Source organism: Physcomitrium patens, chromosome 4 (genome assembly GCF_059467195.1).
Source record: "Physcomitrium patens ecotype Gransden chromosome 4, ASM5946719v1, whole genome shotgun sequence".
In the NCBI taxonomy this organism is placed as follows: domain Eukaryota; kingdom Viridiplantae; phylum Streptophyta; class Bryopsida; order Funariales; family Funariaceae; genus Physcomitrium; species Physcomitrium patens.
This window is the reverse complement of record NC_143413.1, coordinates 12,534,670-12,558,766: the sequence shown is the minus strand read 5'-3', so window position 1 is coordinate 12,558,766 and position 24,097 is coordinate 12,534,670. Positions and strand designations below refer to the sequence as shown.

General features: G+C 41.5%; 4 protein-coding genes and 1 long non-coding RNA gene across 5 annotated transcripts; 1 reads left to right on the top strand and 4 right to left on the bottom strand.

Moving 5' to 3' along the window:
• Window positions 1-1,505: 1,505 nt before the first annotated feature.
• LOC112281400 (NADH-cytochrome b5 reductase-like protein) lies at window positions 1,506-6,106 on the bottom strand. Its single transcript, XM_024517876.3, has 13 exons — window positions 5,695-6,106; window positions 5,191-5,236; window positions 4,780-4,855; window positions 4,453-4,512; window positions 4,227-4,277; window positions 3,866-3,920; window positions 3,697-3,767; window positions 3,506-3,557; window positions 3,221-3,298; window positions 2,935-3,024; window positions 2,592-2,705; window positions 2,302-2,370; window positions 1,506-1,873 (listed from the first exon to the last, which is right to left on the bottom strand). The coding sequence occupies exons 1-13, from the start codon at window positions 5,908-5,910 to the stop codon at window positions 1,817-1,819; spliced, it is 1,035 nt and encodes a 344-aa protein (XP_024373644.1). The 5' UTR covers window positions 5,911-6,106; the 3' UTR covers window positions 1,506-1,816.
• A 945-nt stretch (window positions 6,107-7,051) lies between these two features.
• Window positions 7,052-7,521, bottom strand: LOC149989403 (uncharacterized). Its single transcript, XR_016502642.1, has 2 exons — window positions 7,383-7,521; window positions 7,052-7,278 (listed from the first exon to the last, which is right to left on the bottom strand). It is a non-coding gene; the product is annotated as an uncharacterized LOC149989403 (long non-coding RNA).
• On the bottom strand, window positions 7,052-14,066 carry LOC112281399 (transcription initiation factor IIA large subunit). Its single transcript, XM_024517875.3, has 12 exons — window positions 13,583-14,066; window positions 11,741-12,083; window positions 11,023-11,208; window positions 10,683-10,823; window positions 10,389-10,449; window positions 9,930-10,009; window positions 9,581-9,712; window positions 9,056-9,241; window positions 8,766-8,805; window positions 8,372-8,553; window positions 8,038-8,121; window positions 7,052-7,573 (listed from the first exon to the last, which is right to left on the bottom strand). The coding sequence occupies exons 2-12, from the start codon at window positions 11,891-11,893 to the stop codon at window positions 7,550-7,552; spliced, it is 1,269 nt and encodes a 422-aa protein (XP_024373643.1). The 5' UTR covers window positions 11,894-12,083; window positions 13,583-14,066; the 3' UTR covers window positions 7,052-7,549.
• A 2,258-nt stretch (window positions 14,067-16,324) lies between these two features.
• Window positions 16,325-18,852, top strand: LOC112281610 (putative MYST-like histone acetyltransferase 1). The gene is made up of 3 exons (XM_024518264.3): window positions 16,325-17,769; window positions 18,088-18,343; window positions 18,570-18,852. Exons 1-2 carry the CDS (start codon window positions 16,588-16,590, stop codon window positions 18,292-18,294), a joined length of 1,389 nt encoding a protein of 462 aa, XP_024374032.1. The 5' UTR covers window positions 16,325-16,587; the 3' UTR covers window positions 18,295-18,343; window positions 18,570-18,852.
• A 1,205-nt stretch (window positions 18,853-20,057) lies between these two features.
• On the bottom strand, window positions 20,058-23,823 carry LOC112281609 (uncharacterized). The gene is made up of 8 exons (XM_024518262.3): window positions 23,249-23,823; window positions 22,740-22,868; window positions 22,475-22,644; window positions 22,081-22,275; window positions 21,750-21,932; window positions 21,037-21,622; window positions 20,587-20,900; window positions 20,058-20,461 (listed from the first exon to the last, which is right to left on the bottom strand). The coding sequence occupies exons 1-8, from the start codon at window positions 23,403-23,405 to the stop codon at window positions 20,276-20,278; spliced, it is 1,920 nt and encodes a 639-aa protein (XP_024374030.1). The 5' UTR covers window positions 23,406-23,823; the 3' UTR covers window positions 20,058-20,275.
• Window positions 23,824-24,097: the final 274 nt, after the last annotated feature.

Below are 24,097 nucleotides of genomic sequence, written 5' to 3'. Positions count from 1 at the left end.
TAGACAGCATCTGCTCCTGGCAATAGAAGGTGACATAATTGTGCTACCTGTGTGGCATAAAGAGACAACGTTCCTACAAGGCGCTCTACTACCATATAGGAAAAGTTAACGCATTCAATCAAGTGTCTGAATGCGGAACGCAGTTTGGAAACTGACATTATTGTGGACTCGAGATCGAGTGAATTATATCCAAGTTAGCCACTTGTTGGCTTGATCCTAAAAATGTAGTAATAAAAGCATAAACTGTTCCTAAAGATATGGCAGCACCGCTACGTGGCTGAATGATGACTGCATCGTTGTTCAATTTGGTGTGTTCAAGTATTGTAATGTGAAAAGGGCTCTAGTGTGGAATGATTCCAACACCTTTCACCCAGCAATGCTTTAAAATTGGCTAATACACCATGTGCACGTAGAGAGCAAACGAGTGTTTAGTTCCACAAGTCTCAATTCGGCTTCATTTGCTCTCAAATAAAACTTCTAAGAAAGGCTAGAGAGAAATACCTGGATCTTTATGCCGACCCAAATATTCAGAAAAATCTCGTCGCTGCTCAAGCTATCATTTGCAACCATATCATACTTATTGACATTGTTCTTACTCATTCCCTTGAATAGTCCACCAGTAAACCTAGTGAGCCGTACACCGAATTCACAGCTCACCGGCAACTGCCAACTCCAGGCGTTTCAGATCTCACTAGCGACTGCGAACCCCACACCGCAAGCCCCACACGCTGTAGATCTCACCAGCGACCATTAGTGGGAAAACACGAGCATCATGTCCCTCGCCAGAGAACTACGCATTCATAACTCCATTGCAAACCCCACGAATCAAAAACTTCACCGTAAGTCCCACTTATCATCGACTTCCAGATTTATATGTTGCTAGCAACCGCAAACTCCACGCATTGGTGGCAAACCACCAGCATTGAACATCGAAGCATCAAGCATACAACATTTCACAGGACAACCAATCTTCGGAAAATTCATTGGACCATCGCTGAACAAAAGCGGAACCCCAAGCATCGCCCCGGTCACAACACTGCATACAACCTGAAAATTGCATTGGACCATCCAGGAGCGACGCCGAACACAACCTCTTGTATGAACCTGGGAACTACACCGGACCATCCAGCACCGGCTTCTCATGCAAAGGATAGAGAATTTAATTCTTAGATGTTAATAAGCAGCAGAGAGTGATATCATAGCACAATGATGAAGATTTGAAGGACGTAGGGAATTCATGAATCGTGAGGACGTTTTCAGGTAAAATATCTTTGTTCACAAGCATCTGTGGGATCTGAAAAACGGACCAAGAAGATGAATCTGTTCATAAACTGAGACTCACAGTTGCGATATGTGGTCGTCTTTCTACGCAGCATTTGTCACTCTGATACATCAACAACAAACATCGGCATGCTGAAGAGAATCAAAAAAATTAACACAAGTTGACGTAGCAATCAATGACGTCATCAACGATCAGTTTTTAGCATAAATTCAATCAACTCAAGTTTGCCATGGCATCAAGACTTTATCTTTAAAAGAAACAAAACAAAACTCCGGTACATCTGAGTTACGAACTTGCAGCAGAACACCTCACAAATCTCAACAGACAATTTTCTGAAGGCTGTGAGAGTTGAATAGATAACATATCCCTGAGAATTGAAGCTGAAACATCTATACAGGTGATAATTTCAAGGTTATTTCTTGCTTCCAGATGACTGCCGGCAATCCTATCTAATTCTCGAATGCTTCACTAGGACCTACAGCTCTAAAGAGTGGAAAGAGCGAAAGAAGACAAGGCGGCCCCAATTAACCATATTTAGAACTTGTAGACTTGCTCCGAAGTGTAGCCAAGTTCCTTAAGCAAACCAACCAACTGCACAAATCCCAACAATAGAAGTGCGTAAATAGTTCCTAGAAGTCTGTCTAGTAACCATACATGTAAAAAGTAAAAATTTGATATGCAAATAGTAAAAGACACCTAGTATATCTAATAGTGTTATCATACTTAAGAGCATCTCTTGCACCCCCCTGCATACAGCATCTATACATAGATTTAATGATAGTGTATTGTTCCATTATAAAGTGGAACATGTCCACAAATGAACCTGTGTATGCAAGCCATGTACAGAGGAACGCAGGTGATGGACTCAAGGAGGGTGAAAACTGATTTTTTAAGGAAGCTCTAATAAAATTCGTTTCCATGAAACCAACCGATGTAGGTATGCATTGCAAGGATTATTGAAGGTTAAAGGACATGATTAGTAAATCGTTTTCGGAACTTCAACACAAAGTAAAGATTACCTCTCCCTGAGACCTGTCTGGGGCTTTATCTCCCGAAATAAGGTTCATCAGTCCTGGAGGTCCACACACCTGTAACATTAACAAGCACAAAAATTAATGTGCAGTGAAGTTTCCCGAAGTCCTCAGGTTTAGACGCTTGTTATTTGTGCACTACGGCCAACCATTGTCACTGATGTGGTGTTGGATAAAGGCATGCATATTGATAGGTCCTTAAAAAAGTATTCAGAACAGGAAATTTAAGTAGAAATCCTAGAAATAAACGATGGAGATAGGTCGGAGACACAAATTACCAAGATGAGAGTATCATCGGAGGGTGATGGCAGTCCTTTTAGAAGAACATCCTTGTTAATGTACCCTTTACCGCCTTTCCAGTCATTCGTGGGAGAATCTACAACATAATATACCTGCCACAAGAGGTGCGTGAAAGGCTGTTAGATTGGATTCTGAGGCGAGTGAAGAATTTCTCGGATAAGCACTACCGCATTTTGTTAAATATCTCCAGACAAAAGTTTCAGGCCGTTAGATAAGCAACTCCAAAATTTACATAACGACACTAAGAAAGAAGGAATAAAAACTCAATTGGATGATAAAATCCTAAGCATTGCAATTTCGAGTTTACTTCTAGACACGTACCTTGAAATTAGGATGGGCAAACGAGAGAGCATCCAACTTCGATTTCAACAGAATGTCGGCAGGTGTTGTGTTCGCGAAAACGAGAGAGACCTGATTTTAACATTTCAAAGTTATAATCCAAAAACTGGAAGAACTAGAAACTCTCTTGTCGTTTACCTCATTATCGAAAAGGGTTCCCTCCTAGCCGCTATGTCTGATGCGAAAATAAAAACTCCCGAATCTCTGCGATTCCATGACGAACGAAAAGAAACAACCTACTCGGAAAATAAAAGTTCAGTTAAAAGACCTGTGTGTTGTCCTCGGGATTGGAAACGATGGCATCAATGACCTGCAACATTGGAGTGATTCCTGTGCCTCCAGCAATCTGTAAAGGCCGGGGCACTCATTTATCAAATTGAGAACTAGTATGCATAAAAGAGTCTAGTTGGTACTGCAAAATTTAGTGCCAAACGAGAGATTTTAATAAAACGATCAAATATCAAGAAATATCGCTTCAACTCAAAAATGAAAATGATGTATGACTTTCACATGTTTGCCAAGAAATAAATAGGCCTATGAGAAATTAACTCACCATTCCAATTTGCTTCTTCATGTTAGGCGCGTAGGGGAGTTTTGGGATAGGCCTAAAAATAACAACAAAAATGTCATTTTGGAAAGAGGAACAAGAGCATTTGTCACATGCTATAGATTAGCTCCCATATCGGTTAACTACGTATCAACAACTCTTCCAGAAAAAATTCAAACATGGATCTAGATATTTACCCCTTAACGTCCAAAGTATCTCCTGGCTTAAGCTGTGCCAAATGCTGCGTCATTTTACCGTTTGGGTAAATCTGCATAAATATACACAGAAATCAATAAGAAAAGGAGAATAAAGAAATATCATGAGGCTAAACAGATGCCAATTCTACATACGTCTGTCACTTCTTACCTTAACCAACAAATCGAAGTAACCCTTCGAATCCGGAGGCGATATAGGCGTGTACCTGCGCAAATATATCATAAGAATGTAAGCGTGATTATCAGTGTAAGATGAAGAAAGAAATAAGAGGTCATGCTACTACAATTTAAATGCAATGCAGCCCAAAATTGCACTCAAGTGAGATTTACTAATTCTCTACTTGTAACCATGTAGCATTCATTAAAAAGATGACATCTGAAGAGATTTAACAAGCATGAGATCACTACACCAAAACTATGCGACACCAATTAACTTCAACCTTTAGGAGTCATAACATCACAATGTCACCAGTGACGATGTCCGCAAAGGATAGAGAAGAATGAGAACTTACGGACGGATGACATAATTTGGACTTCCATCTTTCTTCTTGCCGATTTCAGCCCTAACAAGAGCAGCACATCAATTGAGAGATCCTTCAGTATGTATCTCAAGTGTAATAAACCTTAAACTCTATTTAAAGAGCATAAAGAAGCCAGGCTCCGCAATATTAATACAACTTGAGATATCCATCTCCTTAAATTCACAACTTCAGTTACGCAGGAGAATGGAAGCCTTACTTCGTGATTAAACAGGACGCAACGTGGAGACCAAGTGCTTCTTGAGAATCGAACGTAAATCTGTTGCACCAATAGAAAAAGGAGATGAGATTTTAAGGGATGATCTACAAACCAAGACATTCAAATAGACATCTCTAAAACACTATAATATTATGCCTACCTAGAGAAGTGGATTTTAAGGAAGATGTCAACAAGAACTCCAACGAAAGAACCAAGCTTGACTAAAATAAGGCCACATGTTCGAGCCACTAACAACTTAGTTCTAGCTCAAACACGCAGCATCAATCATCCACCACTCCATCCATAAGAGTACTATGGGATGCTCACCTATAGAGTTTGGTGTTGTGATTAACATCGCGGACTTCAGACACCTTAAACTTCACGAACTCCTTTGGGTTCAATGCTGTAACAAAGAACAACATTAATTCAACATAAGATCAGATGACTCCACGAACGCATGTATGAAGCAGATGTCCATCAAAATCAAAATAGTCGTGCTTCTAACTATTTGTCAAGTTCTCCATATCATGCACATCCCTGATCACTGGCACTAAATGATTGCACTCAGCAAAATTCTAGAACAGATTTTGTATTTCAAGAGTGCATGGACTTGTTTACAAACGTGTTCTACCGAATAATACTGCATTCAAGTCGTCTAGTTAAGGAGATATTCACGTTCATGACGCGCTGAATAGTACCAACTCAAAGACGAGGGGATTTTCAGGAAGAAGGTTTCACCTGTCTTCGGTTCAGATGCTTCTGCTAAAGCTGGTTCAGAATTGATCTGTGTATCAAGAAACGTCAGATTCCGCGTTCGAAACGTCAACTTTCACCTAGAATCAGCATATCAATCTGATGACTAATTTTTATCAAACGTGGGGTGGTTTGGCCAAGGTTCAATGGTTTGAACAGCAAAGAAGCAAAGAAGCAAAGTGGCAGTAAACGTAGTCGGGTAATCAACGTATAGCTTGTTCCTCTTGAAATACAACTATTAAACTTTTGTCATTTCCGTAGCTCCCAAATAATCGAACTTTTTGAGACCCATTTCGAAATTCGCGAACAAGAGGAACCAACATAAAAGATAAGCTGCAGAATAGCAGCACAAGACAGTACCCTCATTCGAAAAACCCATAAGTTTCCGTCAAATCGCTCCCAAATCAGAAACAGACAAATATACAAACCCTTCGTGGAAGCAAAAGAGCATACACCAATCAAAGATAACTGCGCCAAAGGAAATTGTACCATTTTCTGGCAAGAGTAAAACGCGCCAGCTCCTAGAAACGCACCAAACGCTGCCAATGCACGACCCGAGGTGGAAGACTCCCTCCTATCGTCTTCGACGCGCGCAGCTGTCGCAGCACTAGCCAGGCATCTCGCACCTCCGCTAACACCCCATTCTGTCCCACGCAGCACAGCCCTCGCTCGCCCCGCCCTCCGAATCGCCATCGCCATCGCCATACTGCAGATTACAAACGAAAGTTCTCCAAACGCCCCGTCTCTCAACCAAACTGCACCCACAAAAGCTCCAATATCCTTCACAACTTCAATTGGCGAGACAATGAGCCCTCCCCGATCACCTCGCTCTCGCTCTCTGTCACGCCGCGCAATAGCCAACTAGGCAGCCCAACAGATAGCCTACAAGCGTGCGACGAGAGAGAGAGGATCGGAGCTCAGGAAACGGCGACATTGCCATCGCAGCTCAAGGCCGTCGTCGCCGCACCACGGGATCGGAGCCAGAGTTTCCAGGAATCCCTTTCACACCGCGCCCTTGCTCTCCCACGTTCCTAGTTTCGTGTTAAACCCCTCCTTTAGGGGGCATCACTGTACTTCGGAAAGAGGGGAAACTGTGTATAAATGGGTGGTGGGTTAATTAATAATAAGGATAAATATGACAGTTACCTTATTTATGAGATTAAAAATAGGCACACAGTTCAGCATAATAAAAGTTGACTGACTTGTAAGATTATGATTTTCGTTAAATGTGGACTTTAATCAGTTTATTTTTGATAAGTTATACTGTTTGGATGTTCTTCTTTAGCATCTTCTTGGATTTGGTACTTATTGCATATCAGATAAATATAAACTTCTCGCATTGGCTAATTGGCTTGCTGGATTGTGTTGTGAGGTTCTAAGAGTTGTGTTTTCGTTTCTATTTTTATTTTATTTCTCGCATGTTAGTGTTTGTATTTGTATCTATTGAACTCATGTTGAGGGATATGTTGGTTCTCAATGTGATGTTTCTGGTTACGGGAAATAAATTCTCATACATTGGCCTGAGCCATCACATCATTTAAAACTTGATTATAATACAAAATAAAAAACGATATGAGGAGAGAACTTGGTAATAACATTAAAAAAAAAACAAACCACATTTTAAGTATTTATTCGTTGTGAGGCTTGCGTTTTGATTAGTAATACATTCATCGCTGAGTCCATGGAGAATTTGTAAGAACTGATTGATTCATCTGGGCCAGTAACCAATTAGAAGCCATTTAGGGCCATACGCAGGTGGCTTCGATTTGATCTCAATCTGAATCGGCCTGGTTGCATCCAGGGATGTCATGGACGGAAGAGGAGAAGGCACGAAGATTCAGTAGGATTTTCAGAATCAATCAAACTAGAACATCATATCAAAATTTTGTCTCCAACACTTCCATGTTCGTAGAATTGTGCGCTAGTCTAACCGGTGAGCTCTTGCAAGTTGAAAAGATGTATGCATGCTCCCAGCACCTCTACTATTATGTACCCAATGAGATTGTCGTTAACGTTGTCACTTCGAAGGGTAAAGAACACACCACATTGTAAAGTGATGATTGAAGTTTCAACCTGAAGAGATAGCTTATGCAGTGAGGAATTGGTCTCCAGCTTATACAGTTAAGGATCCCAAGAACCTAATGCCTAGAGTACCTATGCAGTGAAAGTGAAGTTACCTGCTCTGCACTGCCTTCAATCGTTGGAAAGCAGCCGTAGAAGCAGGTGTCCATGCTGGTGTCTCAGTGAGATGAGATGCTGCAATAAGGAAATTTCCACCAATAGTAGCACCGGCTAGCCATGGACATCATGTGACCAAGAAGGGAACCACTAACAATTACATTTCTTAGAATTCAAATTCTCCCGTTGCCTGCCACCAACACCAAGCCACGGTTAGAATCAGACTGATTAGTATATCACTCCAAGAATCCAGATTAGTTGTTGATTGAAATTTAACTGTGACTTGACAAGAACTGCACGATGTTTTCAGCAACATACCATTACCCAAACAAGAACATAAGTTGCAAGAGTCAGATTTGAAAGTTCATCAAATTTTCAGCTCAATCCGTTATTACGGTGACGAATGATTAAAGCCCTTTTCAAATGGCCATCAAAATAGACGTTGCATGCTATAAATTTAGCAACTTTCACAGTTTTCTTATTTGGGCCAGTCATGCTTCCGATCAATCCACATTGCCCACCTCAGAAAAATAGTAGATAAAGAACATGGGTGAGGAAATAGATTCCTTGAACTAAAGTGTGCCACTAAAATGTTATTTGACTCGGAACTAAATAATTTAGGAGCTCACAGATTATCTTAAAGCATACCCTTACCTTCACAAAAAGAATGTCACGGTTATTCAAGTGCATGATGCCATCTTTAAGTGTGCACTTCCACTTGTTTTTGGACCTTGTAACCTGCTCAAACATAAACAACCAAAATCTTCAAGCTACACACAGAACCATCTCAGAAAATCGTTCACTACCGTCTACAGCTGAAAAACTTCCACTGCAATCAAGGATCCGCAAAAAGCTTCAAATACAGAATGTTTGAACAAAGCATTTGAAGAGAAGAATCTCTAACACGTATCAGAAGAAAGTCTGAAACACAACACATTGCTTTGTTTAGTGATACTGTAGAGACAAGTCAGTAGAGTTAGTCACATACCTTATCAAATTGAGCAAGGACCAAATTGTTCGTTTTTGGCTCCTCATCACCCTGAGAATTGTCTTCATCGTCGTCATCTTCGTCATCGTCATCTTCATTCAATGGAGGCTCGGAACCTACTGAATCTGAATTATCTGCTTTTGTGGCAGACTTAGCAGCCGCGTCATTTGCTGTTTGAGGGTCTGTTGACCACATTTCCAAATGAAGTATCAAGAGGATATAATGCCACGATTTGCGTGTCAATATGTCAAGACGAGCATCATAGCTGTACATGAATACAGCACTTAGATGCTGTACCCTTCATGCATAGCCAGAATTTTGGTTTAAAACGATAATCCCTGGAATCTTCTTCACGCTACATAAAGTGCCCATGTAGAAAGAAACCAGTTCTTACCGTCCTCTCCAGGCTCATTATAGTCTTCCTCCGCAACATCCTGCGTCACAAAGGAGAAGCTGATCATTTATAAAGCATCTTCAATAAAGAAAAGCGGGAAAAATCCAATCAGTTGAGCAAACCGAAAAAAAAAAACGTAGCAAATTAACAAGATATTATAGTTTAGAAGCAAGGTCATAAAAGTTAAGTAGTTGTCCTAAAAAGCAAAAAGATCTATGAATGCAGTTTCTCGAGTCATTCACATACTCACACAAGTTCGTGAAATGAAAATCAAAGGAAGTCACACTCACATCATCATAGTTATCATCGATACCATCCATTTGTGCAATGTCCAACAACTCACTAGAAGTTCTAGCATTGACAAGGCGCTCCAACACAGAATCTGCATGAATAGCAATTAGTCTTCGCTGCAGCTGTGGGTTATTACTCCCAAAACTAACACTGCTTGCGGTCCTGTCTCCGAATGCTTCAACACCCTGTTCGGCGATACAACACAGTAAATATTAAATTTGTGACAGCTCAAAGGATAAGATACGAAATTAGACAAGAGTCTAACCAACTTTTCTTTTTAACCTGGCAATGCACCACAACCGCTCATGATTTTAGTAATGCTGCAGAATTTCACGTGCAGAAGCAATTGTTAGTTACTTCTTGATTTCTTCACGCCAGTCGAAAGAATAGTTCTTTCCAAGTGACTTAACCTGTTTGCCTAAATAAAAGCTAAAAGGTTAAAATCGAACCTCCCTCTTGGTGTATACCCAAAACAACTCCAAAAGTTCTGGTTAAAATGTGGTCCACTACAAAGAATCACTCACCTGATTATCATTAACCTCATCTGCTGAAGTAGACAATTCAACATCTCCAGCCCCATCACGTTGAGGCAAATACAACCCAGAAGATTGTATCTCGTCGTATTTTCTCTTACCTGTGGACATCGTAAGGAAATCCTGGAGCCAAGAATAAAATGAATGAGCCTCTGGCTATAAATTGCGAATATGAACTTCGACATGCGTCTCATAACTACCAAATATTTTGTATCACGTGGGAATAGAATCTCACCACGAACTTAACGACTTCAACATAACTGAAATGTGGACGTTACATTATCATAATAAAGCACATAAATCACTTGTAAAGCATACACGAAGGACCTGGAGACCTTACCTTTGTCACAGGAGATGGATTCTGCGTTGTGTTAGAAAGATGAGTGAAGACATTGCCGTCGTCCTCCCTTACATCGTAAGCTACAACAGCCAATTCCAAGAATAATCAGGACTAATTGGCGCACTTGATTAGTACTACCCTAGAAACGACCAGGGAATCAACAGTAAGCTGAGAATACCGAAGTTCACCTTGCACAAGAGTCTGATGAGTCACTTAGAGATCATCTTAAAAAATAAAAAAACAGCAGACTTCACCCGAAGCCACACTTCAAACAATATGTACTACATAATTATTGGCCGACTCCGAGCTAAAATAAAATCCCGTACACAAAATCACCTCAAGAAGCTTGTTCTATACATGCTCAAAGCGAATGCAAACATCATCAATCAGCAGAAGTTGTGAAAGTTGACACTACTATGTAGGATAGAAACAGGATCCATAACTAACAGCACAACTTACTTTCATTCATATTCAGTTCAACTCCACGGTGCTTTTGATTCATCCAGGGGGCTGGAGGTTGCTGAACAGAAACAGAAGCAAAAGTTTACCACCAATAGAAGACAATCAAGGAACTGAAAATTCCAATCTTAACAGCCAGTTCCATCGAATCCTGGTTGTTCCACTTGCTTAATCAGTCACTTCAAAATATCAAATCAGCTAAAAGTAGACTTACATCCCTAGTGCACTTCCATTGAGGTCAGGTAACAGAACAGACACATTCATCGTTGCAAATACACAAACTGATAACAGTACCATGAAGGGGCTTGGTTTTCCACTCCCCAAGGTAGCGTCAAGTTGAAACCCAGTGTCTCGCACGGGATTTACAGGTTCACTAGGACCTGGAGGCATATACTGGTACATAACTGGCTCGCCAGTGCTGGTCACTGCTGGCGTCTGTACAAGGGACAAACCCAGCAAGTTATTCATTATCCACTTTCTAAACCACAACAAGAAGTGAAGAAGATCAAGGAAAATAACTAACTCATACTGCAGGTCAGCACCATAGCTTGGTGCATATTTCTACACGTCACATTGAACAAAGAGATTTTACTAACATCTAGGCTGTTGAAATGAGTCAACTGCAAGGTAGTACCAGAGGAAAATTGAAGGCGGTGGACGAATTCTCATATTCATCGCCACCCTCAAGCGGTGCTACATTCAAATCGTGTATAGGTGTGGGCGGTGTTTGGGAAACTTGCTTCGGAGGTATGCTTGCAGGCGCTTCAGGCACTGAGGCCTGCTGAATCGCCCCTGACTGCAACATCTTCAGTTCCCAAAGCTGATTCATTTACAAGGAAAAGTACGTTAAATTTGATTGAGTTGAATTAGTGATTCTGAAATCCCAAAGTGAACAGACTATCACCCCCAGTAACTTAGATGTTTGCAAAAGAAAACCCTGCTCCAAACTACCGCAAATCTCACTTTCTACTACTAAAATCCGCAATGGAGCTTTCACCACTTATTCTCGTGAAACTAAAGGATTCAAAGATCACTCAAGTGCAAGCAAGTCTGAGCTTCAGTCATCAAATTACAACCTGATGTATCAGGATTTGTACAAAAGCCGCATTCTAGAACATAAACTACATATAGAATAAATTATTAGTAAACCATGCGACAAAAAGGAAAGAGGATCATCACAAATTTAAAAATATACAGAATCCATTGTTCAGAAAGCTACTTCCACAAGTGAGATCAGGAAGGAAAATCATCCATCATATCCCAAACGAGAATCACCTAAACAGGGTAACTTGCTCCTGTTTGCATGACATATACATCACACTGAGAAAAATGCAGAAAAAGAGCGAACATACCGCCTGTAGCTCATTCAGGACGTTGTCATCTACTCCCTCACTCTGAAAATCGGCACGCACATTGTTGATTACGTCCTCCACCACTTGCAAATATACATTTGTTACACTTGCAGTCATCTCTTTCTCTTTTCCCTGCTGCTTGGAATTTGCCATCTCGCTAATATTTAAATCTCGTTAGATTTTCCAAATGCTTCCTCACTTTCCCGTCGCACGAGATAATAACCCCAAAGCTACTTCCCCAAAATACAAGCTAGAACCCTGAGAATGTTCCCAGCGTGGAAAACTGAAGATAGAACTAGGCACCCAGAATGAAGGGCTGCTAACATGCGCCCAACTGATGCATCTGTAAACCAACCAGAATAGCATATCAGTGATTTTTAAATGCTACATCCGGATCCAATAACATTAACAGCATCACGTCAGCGGCTTCCACACATATTACTCCGTAAAAAGTAAAAAAATAAAAATGTTAGTATTAGGCGTTCTATTGCAGTTAAACGTACAAAGCTCCTCATGAAGCTCATATCGTCTGCAATCTGGAACAAATAAGATTCGCGAACATACTTATATCCCCGTCTCTTCTTGACATCTTCTAAATCATATTATCATCCTCTCAACATTGTGCGAAGCATACCCAGTACTCCAGAAACAACTACACCTACTCTTAAACACGGAGACGAAAGTTTCATTGGACGCTAGACAAAGATGATCTAAATTTACTCTAATAGCTGTGAAGGCATTCTAAGAATAAACAGGTTCCAGACAAATCAGTGTGAAACGATGTAGCATCTAACGATGATAAGCTCAGTCACCAATAACCATGCAAACAAATTTTTCGTACTGCGTAGAGAGATTATAAATGTACTCAACAAAGCAACGTTCAATCACCGAGGACGGTTTGTTTTCCCAACTTCAGACTTCACGGTACAGCTACAGTACCTATTTCCCCGAAAGAGGACCCTCAACATCTATCACTATACGGTATCTACGCTGCATTGACCATTCGTAGTTAGTAGTGTACCCGTGCATAATCATGAAAACGAAAAACAGGACAGTAGGTAGCACCCTGTCCTAAAATGGCAAGAGCTAGTATGGCATTCGAAGCGAAGAAACTATGAGAAAACGACTACGATAGCCTGCTTGGTTCGAACTGTAAAAACAAATAACCCAAATAACCGACGCAACTTAAGGCACGAGACTGAAAAGAACTTGAGAAAGCACGAGACGTGGGAAAAAAATTAAGAAATCTTGATCAATAAACTCGGGCTACCCTTGAACGAAAACCTCCATGCAGGTATGCTAGTCAGAGAATACCAATCCACAGGCATCATATACTCAGACCAAAATCATCACAAGAGACGGGGAAAAAATGCACACAGAAGCGACCAGCGGAAATAAAACACACACCGACTCCAACAGCAACATCTTAGAAAGCTTCATAATAGTAACATACGTTTTAAAAACACTCTACACACTCTATACACACACACACATACACACGCACACACACATCTCAAACAAAATAAAACAAAAACAAAAACAGAAAAACAAATATACAAGGAGTCAATGAAGCGCACTCGGCAACAAAACAAAAGAAAAATATAGACAATCAATGAAAGAAATCCCGTCTTCACAAGGTACAAGACCCTAAAGAGCCTTTGCCATCAATCATTCAACCTCGCAATAACTTGCCGCAGACAGAAGAAAAAAAAAAAAAAAAAAAAAAAAAAAAAGTCCAAAGCCCGACAACAAATGCCGTGATTTCTAACTACCTGATCCCAAAACCAAACAGCACACACCTACACGAGCTAGGAGTTTGACAACTACTCAAAAACACCATACCTCGACGCCCTCTGAAGACCCGCACGCCCCCTCCTCCCCTCTCCTCCTCCAGCACCTCAACCACCAACCTTTCTCTCGTCTCTTTCTCTCACTATTTGAACGCCCTTTCGTCAGTCCTCGCCTGCCAAACCTCTCAATTCCGCAACGAAACTTCTGATACAACTCACACAGACCACACTCTCAAGTGCAAAAGCACAAGTTCAAGCGCAGTATTCTACGGATTTTAACGCCGACACTGTCTGCAGCTTGCTCTAGTGGTTTCCCACTAATGCGAGAGGATTACAAATGCTAACGTTCCGATTGTGATACTTGGAGATGAGCGTCTGACTCTCAGTGCCTGGCTCTCTCTCTCTCTCGCCTGCTCGCTCGCCCTTTCTTTCTTCCTTCCCTTCCCCTCCCCTCTCTGATTCGATACGACTCTCTCTCTCTCTCTGTGTGTCTGACTGTCTGTGCAACGCTGTGCTGTGCTTTGGCTTGGTCGTTGTGCAGCCCCGGCCCAACCTCCACCGAGCCCTCCGCAACTTATACATCCCCTCCCCTCTATTGATACCCCGATGGATACCCTCCTTCTCGTCCCCCCCACCGACGTGGGTGCTGGCTGCTGCTGCTGCTATGGCCTCACCACCACTGGTGGCCTTTTCCGTCATGACAGAGCTGCTGCTGTTGCTGCTTACTCGTCGACTCCTCCTTCTACGCAGCTCGTGCCGGTGGTGCTGCTGCTGCTGGCGGGGGCCCTCTCTCGCACTCTCTCTCCCCTTCGTCCTCTTCCTCTCCCTCCTCTTCCTCCTCGATGGAAGAAACTCATGAACTGGGTGGGCACCTAATAATAAAGCGATGGATGGCCAGAGGAATCATTCCCCCCTCCCCCCCCCTAAATATGCGTGCTTCAATTAAATCTGTCTTATCCCTCTTGACTAAACATAATGTTTGTTGTTACAGGAGTTTGGGACAATAGCAATATACATAACTACATGGAGGAGTGCGGAGTGGTGATGGAACATGTTTCCTAAATCCTCTATTATATGAGTCAGATATATTGTGTTGTTACTGATAGAGATTATGTTACTGCAATGTATTTGACCAGGTGAAAGGTTCAAAAACTTGGCATTGAAAATAAAATTTAACTGTGATTTCGCAAGCAGGAAGATAATGAATGTGATGTGTTTCTTAAGGATTTGGAACTATGTGAGGGATTTATAAAATTAAAATTAAAATTTAACCTGTAGCACATTAAATATGAGTTGAAATTTAATTTGTATTGTATTCTTATTTTTAATATCAACATTATTATTTTTTCACAATGCATAAATGTAATAACAGAGCATCATGTATGTTGTGAATTATACACATTTTTGTGTACAACTGAAGAATCTTTACTTGCTGATAATTGCAGAATGAGTATAAAAATTGTGCATGATTGTAATTACTACACTTTGAAGAATATTTTTAACCATCACGTGTAGCTTTCATTTATAAATTCTATGGTAGTTTACAGGAAAAAAACCAAAAAGGACGCTTTTGAACAATGTGTAAAGTATAGTGTTTTTTTTTTTTTTTTTTTTTTTTTTTTTACAATTTCATTATTTTTATGTACAAATTCAATATACCACGATTATTACTATAAAATTCAATTGTAAACTCAATAAATCTTGCAAATGATTGTCAAGTTTATTTATACTGTCCAAACGATCCTAAGCAAACATCTCGATTTTTGTACATCAAATACACACACAAATATATATATATATATATATATATATATATTTAAAATACATTCCCACATAATAATTCTTTATAATTAAATAACCCTTTGCCACATTTAAATTCAACATGTACACATACAATAGCTTTATAAATATGTGCAAATTTATCATAACTTTTTCTTTGTAAAAATAATTTACATAGCAGGATTATGTTTATTTTTTTGATTATTTTATTTTTCGAAAATGAATAAATGAATGATTGTCAAGATTTAAAGAAAAGATGAGGTTTGTATGTGATAAGTATATACACACATTCAAAGACAGTAATTTTATATTTGAGACATTTTTGTGCATTTAGATACTATATATTTTGTTTTTGCAAGAAGTGTTTGAAAGACAGATTTCGAACGTTTTCATATATAACTTGGATTGTATACAAAATAATTTGATAAAAACATCCACTATTTCTACAAGTTAAGTTGAACAAACTTATCTCAAAACGATTATTAATCACATCTGTTGGATTAACTTATTACTGCAAGGTTATTTAAAGACACGGGTATTTTCCTGAACATCATGGAGAATGACTTCATAAAAGCTAATCACCAGCCTACACATCCATACATACACTCCAGAAAATAAATAAATAAACCAAAATAAAATAAAATAAAACCAAATACGAAACCTCACATGCTTAAAAAATCACAAGAAAAGGAGAAGAAAAGGAAAAGAAAAGGAAAAGAAAACAGCACACAATTACAACGACAACAACATAAATGAAAATTGTCAAATTACAAACTTTTTATTAAAATACTAAATTTACACGAGGCGTATATTAGGATGAGAACATGATCCCCTGCGTAAATGTCAGTAATTCCATGTTAAGCATTAAGACCACATGATTATTATTCCTACAAAACATCTTTTTGAGAGGGAGATCTGCAAAAGTGACTGTAAAACATGGTTTGGACTTAAAAGGGGGTGGGGGGAAAATAAAAGCTCAACGGAGTCGTTGAGAAGGAATGGGGAGATGTACTACAAGTAGTAGCACTGTGGTGACGAGTTGACGAGTCACAGTGTGCGGACATTTCCAGAAAGGTCGTCTAGGGTTTGAGGAACCAGCAACGAACGAACTGCCCAGGCCATGGATCATCTGGCTATGGCTATGGCGCCTTAGGGTTTCAAGTAGCGCGAGGAGGAGGAAGAGGAAGAAGGAAGAAGGAGCGGTTGACGTGAGAGAATGGATATTAAGAGGAGGTGAGTCAAGGTGGCGGGTTGCGTGAATTTTTTTCTAGAGGAGCGATGGGTTCTTTGGAGCAAAACGCGCCCGCTGGGCGGGGCATGGGAGTTGAGACGGTGGCGGGGATTTTGCGTGAGGAGATTCCAATTGCAAACAATTTGACCCCAGGTGCGGCGGTCATGGACGGTTCGCAGCAGCAAAATAGTGGAGTGAATCATCATCACGAGGTTTCGGTGATGGCGGCAGCCGGGAACGGGTTGAAGAAGCGTGTGACGATACCGCTGCCACTGGAAGTTGGCACGAGGGTTCTGTGTAGATGGCGGGATGGGAAATTGCATCCTGTTAAGGTTATCGAACGTCGCAAGCTCAACTCGGGGCCTGATGATTATCAGTATTATGTGCACTATAACGAGTTCAATAGGCGTCTGGACGAGTGGGTGAAATTAGATCAGCTTGAGCTCGAGTCTGTGGAAGCGGACGCAGATGAAAAAGTTGAGGATAAGGCTGGGGGGCTTAAGATGACCCGCCATCAGAAGCGTAAAATCGAGGAGACGCATGCTGAGGAGGGGCATGAAGATTTTGACGCCGCGAGTCTGAGAGAGCACGAAGAGTTTACAAAGGTCAAGAATATTAGTAAGATTGAGCTTGGGAGATATGAGATTGATACGTGGTATTTTTCCCCCTTTCCTCCCGAATACAGTGATTGCAGTAAACTCTTTTTCTGCGAGTTTTGCCTTTCATTCGTGAAGCGAAAGGAGCAGCTGGCTAGGCACATGAGGAAATGCGACTTAAAGCACCCCCCCGGAGATGAAATTTATCGACAGGGTTCTCTATCCATGTTTGAAGTTGATGGGAAAAAAAACAAGATTTACGGACAGAACCTATGTTATTTGGCAAAGTTATTCCTCGATCATAAGACTTTGTATTATGATGTCGATTTGTTTCTGTTTTACATTCTATGCGAGTGCGATGACCGGGGCTGCCACATGGTGGGATACTTTTCTAAAGAGAAGCATTCCGAAGAAGGCTATAATCTGGCATGTATTCTAACTCTGCCTCCCTATCAGCGGAAGGGCTATGGTAAGTTTCTGATTGCCTTCTCGTACGAATTGTCGAAGAAAGAAGGCAAAGTGGGAACTCCCGAACGGCCTCTTTCAGATCTTGGATTGCTCAGCTATCGGGGATATTGGACACGGATTCTTCTGGATATTCTAAAGAAACATCGAGGCAATGTGTCCATTAAGGTAAAATTCTAAACGCTGCATGGCTGCAACCAAACTTGGCGCATCCTTTATACGTGAGACTGCATGTACATTCCCTGGACTCAACCCTTGAATGTTCATCCTTAGATTAACCTTTCACACGTCTTCAACTTACACATGTTAGGATATATCCTCAGTTGATCCAGCACTCATTGTGTGTACACGCAGCGCGGCACCTGCCTGTGATGTTATGAAGTTAATTGAGTAGGTTTATGGCTGTCTTTTCTTTTCTTTTTATTTATTATTTATTTTTGGGCTGGGTTTGTGGAAAGATTCACAAATTCTTGGGTGTGAAATCAGGAGCTTAGTGATATGACGGCGATCAAAACCGAGGACGTCATTACCACTCTCCAGACCCTTGAGCTTATCCAGTATCGGAAGGGCCAGCATGTTATCTGTGCCGACCCCAAGTTATTGGAGCGACATTTGAAAGCTGCAGGAAGAGGCGGTCTGGACGTGGATGCCTCCAAATTAATCTGGACCCCTTACAAAGAGCAAGGAGGCTAAGAAACTTCGATTTATGCATCCAAATAGGGTGAAGGTGTATGATATTCGTGTAAGATATACTCATTCATACTTTGACGTATTTATGGCTTTGTTTATGGTGGTTCGTCGTTCTTTGATTAATGTTGCATTTAATTATCTGCTGTCTAAGTATCGTTTTGTTGCTGCAATGCTCGTATGTGTATGTGTGTAACAAGTCTCTAAGTTTAAATATCCCTGGGAGTATGTCAGGTGAAAGAGTTCAGCTTTGTTGACGAGTCTTTTCCTTAATGCCGCAGGACGCTAGGAGGATTTATTTCAATGGTAGAATCTTGCTGAGGTTTTGAGTCAACCACTTGATTTTTGTTCATCATAATAGGACGAAAATTTCCAGGTTACGACAGTCCTATGATTTCCTCTGTAGTAATTGTCAGTCTAGAGTTTTTGCGACCATCGTCATGTCGCTGGTAACATTATAATAGAAAGCACGCAGTTTAAGGTTTTGTACAGGCAATTCTCAGGTTGTAAAGGATGTAACCGATCCCCATTGTTTTGAAATAGCTCACTCATCTCTTGAAATCCTTTGATTGGGTTATTTTTATTTTTATTTTTTATTATGCGATATCGTGTTACACTCCTTGCCGGACTCTGAAATTAATGACGACGTTATTGTTAAACAATGATGAATCCGTCTACAAACGAGGTTTACTTCATCGTCGTGGAGCCTACACCTGATTCTGACAATATGGAGGAAACCTCAGTAGTTTTCCACTGAGTAAGCTGAAGAACTGTAGAAATACTCCCCAGAAAGCGTTTTGACACTTCATTTCTTCATTGCGATGGAACTATGTTACAAAATTATGGCAAACATTTGTTGTCAGCATCGTTTTACTGATTGGGAACCGCCTGGAAATCTTCTTTTAAGGTTGCGCATCAGGGACAATTATTGCGCCTGTCAAATAGTGAATTTTGTTCTGCACACAGCGAAACTTGCACGTTGTGTGTAGTGACAAAGATGCTAGAATTTTTAATGTTGAGAGGGCTTGGTCGGTGCAACAATTGCCGGCACATCGTATATTGTTTCATTGGAGTATAATAAACATACTGGCTGATATCACCTACAGCAACTGAAAGTTGACTTCCTATCAATAATCTCATTTGCAGACATTGCTTCACTACAGTATCCCATGATGCCATATTTAGAGTCGCATGATTATCGCACCTAATCGTTTAGACAAATGAACAATGCTGGTCATTGGTATAGTTCGCACGCCCCGATCACGACTAAACAAGAGAGCAGGATCAAGCATTGTTTGCAACTCGTTCGGTTTGGCCAGGCTAGAGACAGAAATCTCTAAACTACATGGATATGATTCTAACATTTCAAATGAAAAGTCCCACTGTGATACAGAAACAGGTGAAGGCGCGTTCCATTGCAGCAGCATCAAGAAGTGCTGCAATATTGTAAGCGTAACCAAAAGCTCGATTTCCAACTGCACTTTTTATGCTCTGCAATGAGTCGTAATTTGCTACGCATGTTGTGATTTGGAAGTACACTAGCCTGGCTTGCGCTTCAATTGTCGAACCAGATGGGTTTTATAACATAGTTTAATATAAAAACACAAGCATGCAGCTGGGTGTGCATTGGAAAAAGGAAGAACCGAGCAAGTCAGACTCCAGTGGTATTTACAACCATGCTAGAAGTCAAATCAAGTCAATATTCGGACAAGGTGCCAAACGATTTTTTCCCTAAAGATGCCAGCATTACGCAATTGCATGATACACAGTTCAAAAACTTTGTTTTATTTTTTTGTATTTGCCACTGATATTTCAAAAATGTCACAGAATTTTATACTCTCAAGGTTACCTAGTCACTCAAACTTACGAGTCTCCGGAATACATGTTGGCTGATCTAGCTTAGTACCTGCACATCTTACCCCCTTTACGCTGGACATTTTTACAATAACAATACATACTTTTGATTCTTGGATTTGGACAACGATATCTAGTGAGCAACAAGCTCGGAAACAATGTTCCAGCCGTGGTATGTCAACCCTGCCACACTCAACAAATTCAAAATAGCAGAGAAGCCGTGGACTTCGTTAAACTTCTTCTGCTTCTCGGGAAGGTCTGAGCTTGTGTGCAATCCTCTGCCTTCTTCCTTCTCTACCCGCAGCCTTTCATGATAAACCTGTCAGGCAGACCGAAGCACAGCAGTTAATGACAATAGTTTTGATTCAGGACGTGGATATGAAGAGCGTGTCTGAAGATCGTTTGCACTAAGCAAGAAGTTGAAACTAGACGAAGAATATATACCTTGGTTGTTTTTGGTTCAAGGACGAAAGCATTGTAAGCAGCCGAGCCAATCAAAAGGACAAAACCCAGAAGTGACCATTTTGAGGAGCCGCGGGTAAGAACGGAGAAAAGTGCGAGAGCCGATTGTCCAGCAACAAGTGATTTCAAATAGTAAGGAAACATCTTCGTCTGCACATTGCGGAATTGCTCCCGGGGAATAGTTCGAGAAAGGATGCGGCCTGAAATGAAGGTCATCCAGATAGCTGATCCGAAGGTGACGGCGTAGGTGAGCAGTTGCAAGAATCGCAATGCCTTGCGGAATCTTCCACTCCTAGCTGTAAAAGTAATCAACCAGTTCAGCAACAGTTACAAACATAAGATATATGAGTTTACATATTGTTAATGCAACAATTTGCTTTTAACGAAACACCAAAAATATTACAACTGACAACATGAAGGAAGGCCACTGACCACTTAGTTTGTGCGCACCAACAGCTGCAGCTCCTGCACCGAACACTTGCTTGGCTCTCCGTTGGTAATCGGATGTGGTCTCTCCAGTTTCTCCAGTCATGTCCGTCACAGCTCCCTTGGCCCGTTGTGCTGTGTCTTTCAAAGCGTCATTTGCACGTCCCGTCACATCCCCTATGCTCTCTGCAGCCTGGTTCGCCGCATCCATTGTCGTGTCTTTGGCTCGAGCAGCCATATCAGATGCTGTGTTCGCAGCTTGGCCAGCCTTGCTTGACGTTGTATCTGTTGCTCCGCTTAGCGTGTCCTTTACTTTCTGGTAATAAGAATCCTCTGAACTAGGGGTTTGATGCCACACGTATCTGGTGTTTCCAACCAAGACGTCGTAAGGCGACCGTGAGTTGTGTTCGTGTTCAGCCGCTTTACGCCAGCCAAGGATCTCGATGATGTTTCCCAATTTCTCCTTTCCGGTCTCATATGCACTTGCTGAAGCATCGCGAGCAGATTCATATGCTCGAGACCCGTATCCCTGATCAGAGGGGGCTTCATATCCCATGGTTCTGTAAGTGGTGTCTCTAGTTGCCTGGCCAGCCTGCAAACAACAAAACGTTTTCTCAATACGGATACGAAACACCGAAGCGCTTACAGACACATATCACGGTACTAGTTGCTCCTACATAGGTGCTTGCTAGAAGTATTAAGTCAATGAAAATTGTTACCCTCATTGCAGCGTCCTTGGTTGCCTCAGCCCCATTGTTGACGTTGTGTTTGGCATCTTGGAAGTATTCTCCAGCTTTATCCAGAACCCCTTGGTCCCGACCCTGATCCCTCACAGGAGTTCCAAGAGTATTTGTGGTCGAGTCAAATGCTCTTGATGTCGAGTCCCTCACATTCTGACCAGCCTGCATCATCATCAGTTTGAGATTTTTTTTTTTTTTTTTTTTTTTTTTTCCTCCATCGCCGAACCTTGCTTGAAATTGGAATATTTAAGCACAAAGCTAATAATTTGATTCTTGGAACAAATCAATGTCGTGTCCTCAATCAACTCACCCTTCGTGCAGCATCACCCGCGGCTTCAGCAGTCTCGGAAGCACGCTGCGTGTAGGTTTTTTCCGAATCTGGTTGCCCCCACACTTTGTCTCTGATGTTTCGAGGAGTGTCTGAATCTTTGTTGGAAGTTTCCCCAAGCTTATCAGCGGTTGCGTCGTAGGCCACAGCAGCTTTGTCCCATGCAGCTTGAGCAGTCTGCATGCAAAAACCAGTGGTCAGTAATTAGTGAATCATAAAAATGTAAGTATGTCCATGAATTATCAACGTCAGTAGTCGCTTTAGTTCTAAATGTTCTAGTGAAGAAATGTCTTCTATTATCAACGAAATATGCAATCTTGTCCCTCATCATGCAACATTATATCTGAGGAGGGGATGAGGTGTATGAGTTGCATACATCGACGGCAGCATCCTTTGTCGCCGTTGCACCTTGGGAAGCCTTTTCTGCTGCGGCACGTGCCGTGTCTGCTGCCGTCTCTGTAGTACTCTCGGCAAATTTTTTCACTGCTCCTGCTGCATCAGCTGCTTTGCTTTGAGTTGTCGTGGCTGAATCTTCCACATACCTCCCTGCAGTAAGAAATCCTGGTCTTTCAGTAAACAATCTGGTGATTGCGAGGGTGGATTGGAATGAGGAGTATAGAAGAGAAGGATAGATTTCTGGCCTGCTGAGTCTCTGTATGCTGCACCAGTTGCGCCAGTAGAAGTTGCGTCTTTCCTGCCTCCTGTTACCGTCTTGGCTGCATCAGCTGTAGTCTCGTATGCTGCATTGGCTGTCTGCTTGATGGCGTTACCTAACCAGAAAATGTGTAGAGAAGGTTAGCAGAATCCAATTCTTCCTGGAACCATAGCCTTATTGGGAGTTAACCATGTCACGACCTCAACTCTTGCAACATATTCAGAACTGAAGTGACATCAAAGTGATTGTTTGGGCAGTTTTGAAGTAGTTATGCTAAGTTAAGCTCTTCGAATAACAACAATGACACTTATCGAATAAGTCTCCTGTTCAACTTCACTTCTTCCCACACCCATGAACGTAGAATATGTTGCGAGAATGAAGAAATACCCACACATACTTTGCTTAGAATAACCTCTGAAGTACTAGAGTCACTTTTCTCTTTTCAATTTGAAGCATAAGTTAGTGTGTAATTGCAAATAAAACTAAGGAACCCACCAGCATTTTTAGTTGCGTCTGCTGTGTCCCGAACGACTTCCTTAGCATACTCTTTCGCTGCTTCTCCAGACGTCGCGGGCTTCCTGTCGTGTAGTAGAGCTTCCGAACCAGCAAACAACAGTATCACCAAAACTGTAAATCCCAAAACTCGCGTCATCTTTTCTCGTCTTCGCCAACTCTCTAAACGTATCAGGTTCTCCAATTTCTTTCCTGCTTATCCTTGGACCTCGAAAATTCACCACAGATGTTACCCTTCACAAGCTCTCGATGTTCATCATCATTGCTCACTATTACAATTTTCTTTCAGCGCTCCTTCTCGATCAGCCCCCTCACATGCCGAAGACCCCACAATCAGAGAACCGATCCTTCATACGTAAGACGACACTGCGATACTTTCAGAATCCTCCATTGGGTCATTTATAACACACTAAAGACATGGCTTTGCCATCGCCCATGGCGAAGCAAGTGCCGCAGAGAGCAGGTGACACGATAAAAGGTCGCCACGCGTCTCCCATTGAAACTCTTGTCGCAACAATCAGAGAATTCAGTGAACTCTACGTTGTGGTTTTTGATATTAGCAGAAGTTCAGAATTCCCAAGCGGCTAAGATTGCCAAGTCCTGCTGCTGAGAGCCTCGATAGCAAAGCATGAGGTTTGAGTCCACCTGGGGGACTGCAGCAGCGCCAAGTGGGGAAGCATACATGACTAGTGTTGTCCCCCATTTAACTTCAAGGGAGGGACCCACCCCCTCTGTGCGATGCTCTGATTTGGACACTTGGTGAGAGGCTCCTTGTTTGCGAGCTGTGTGTACCTGGAAGTTCCGCATGTAGTGGCACGCGGTGCAAGCCCT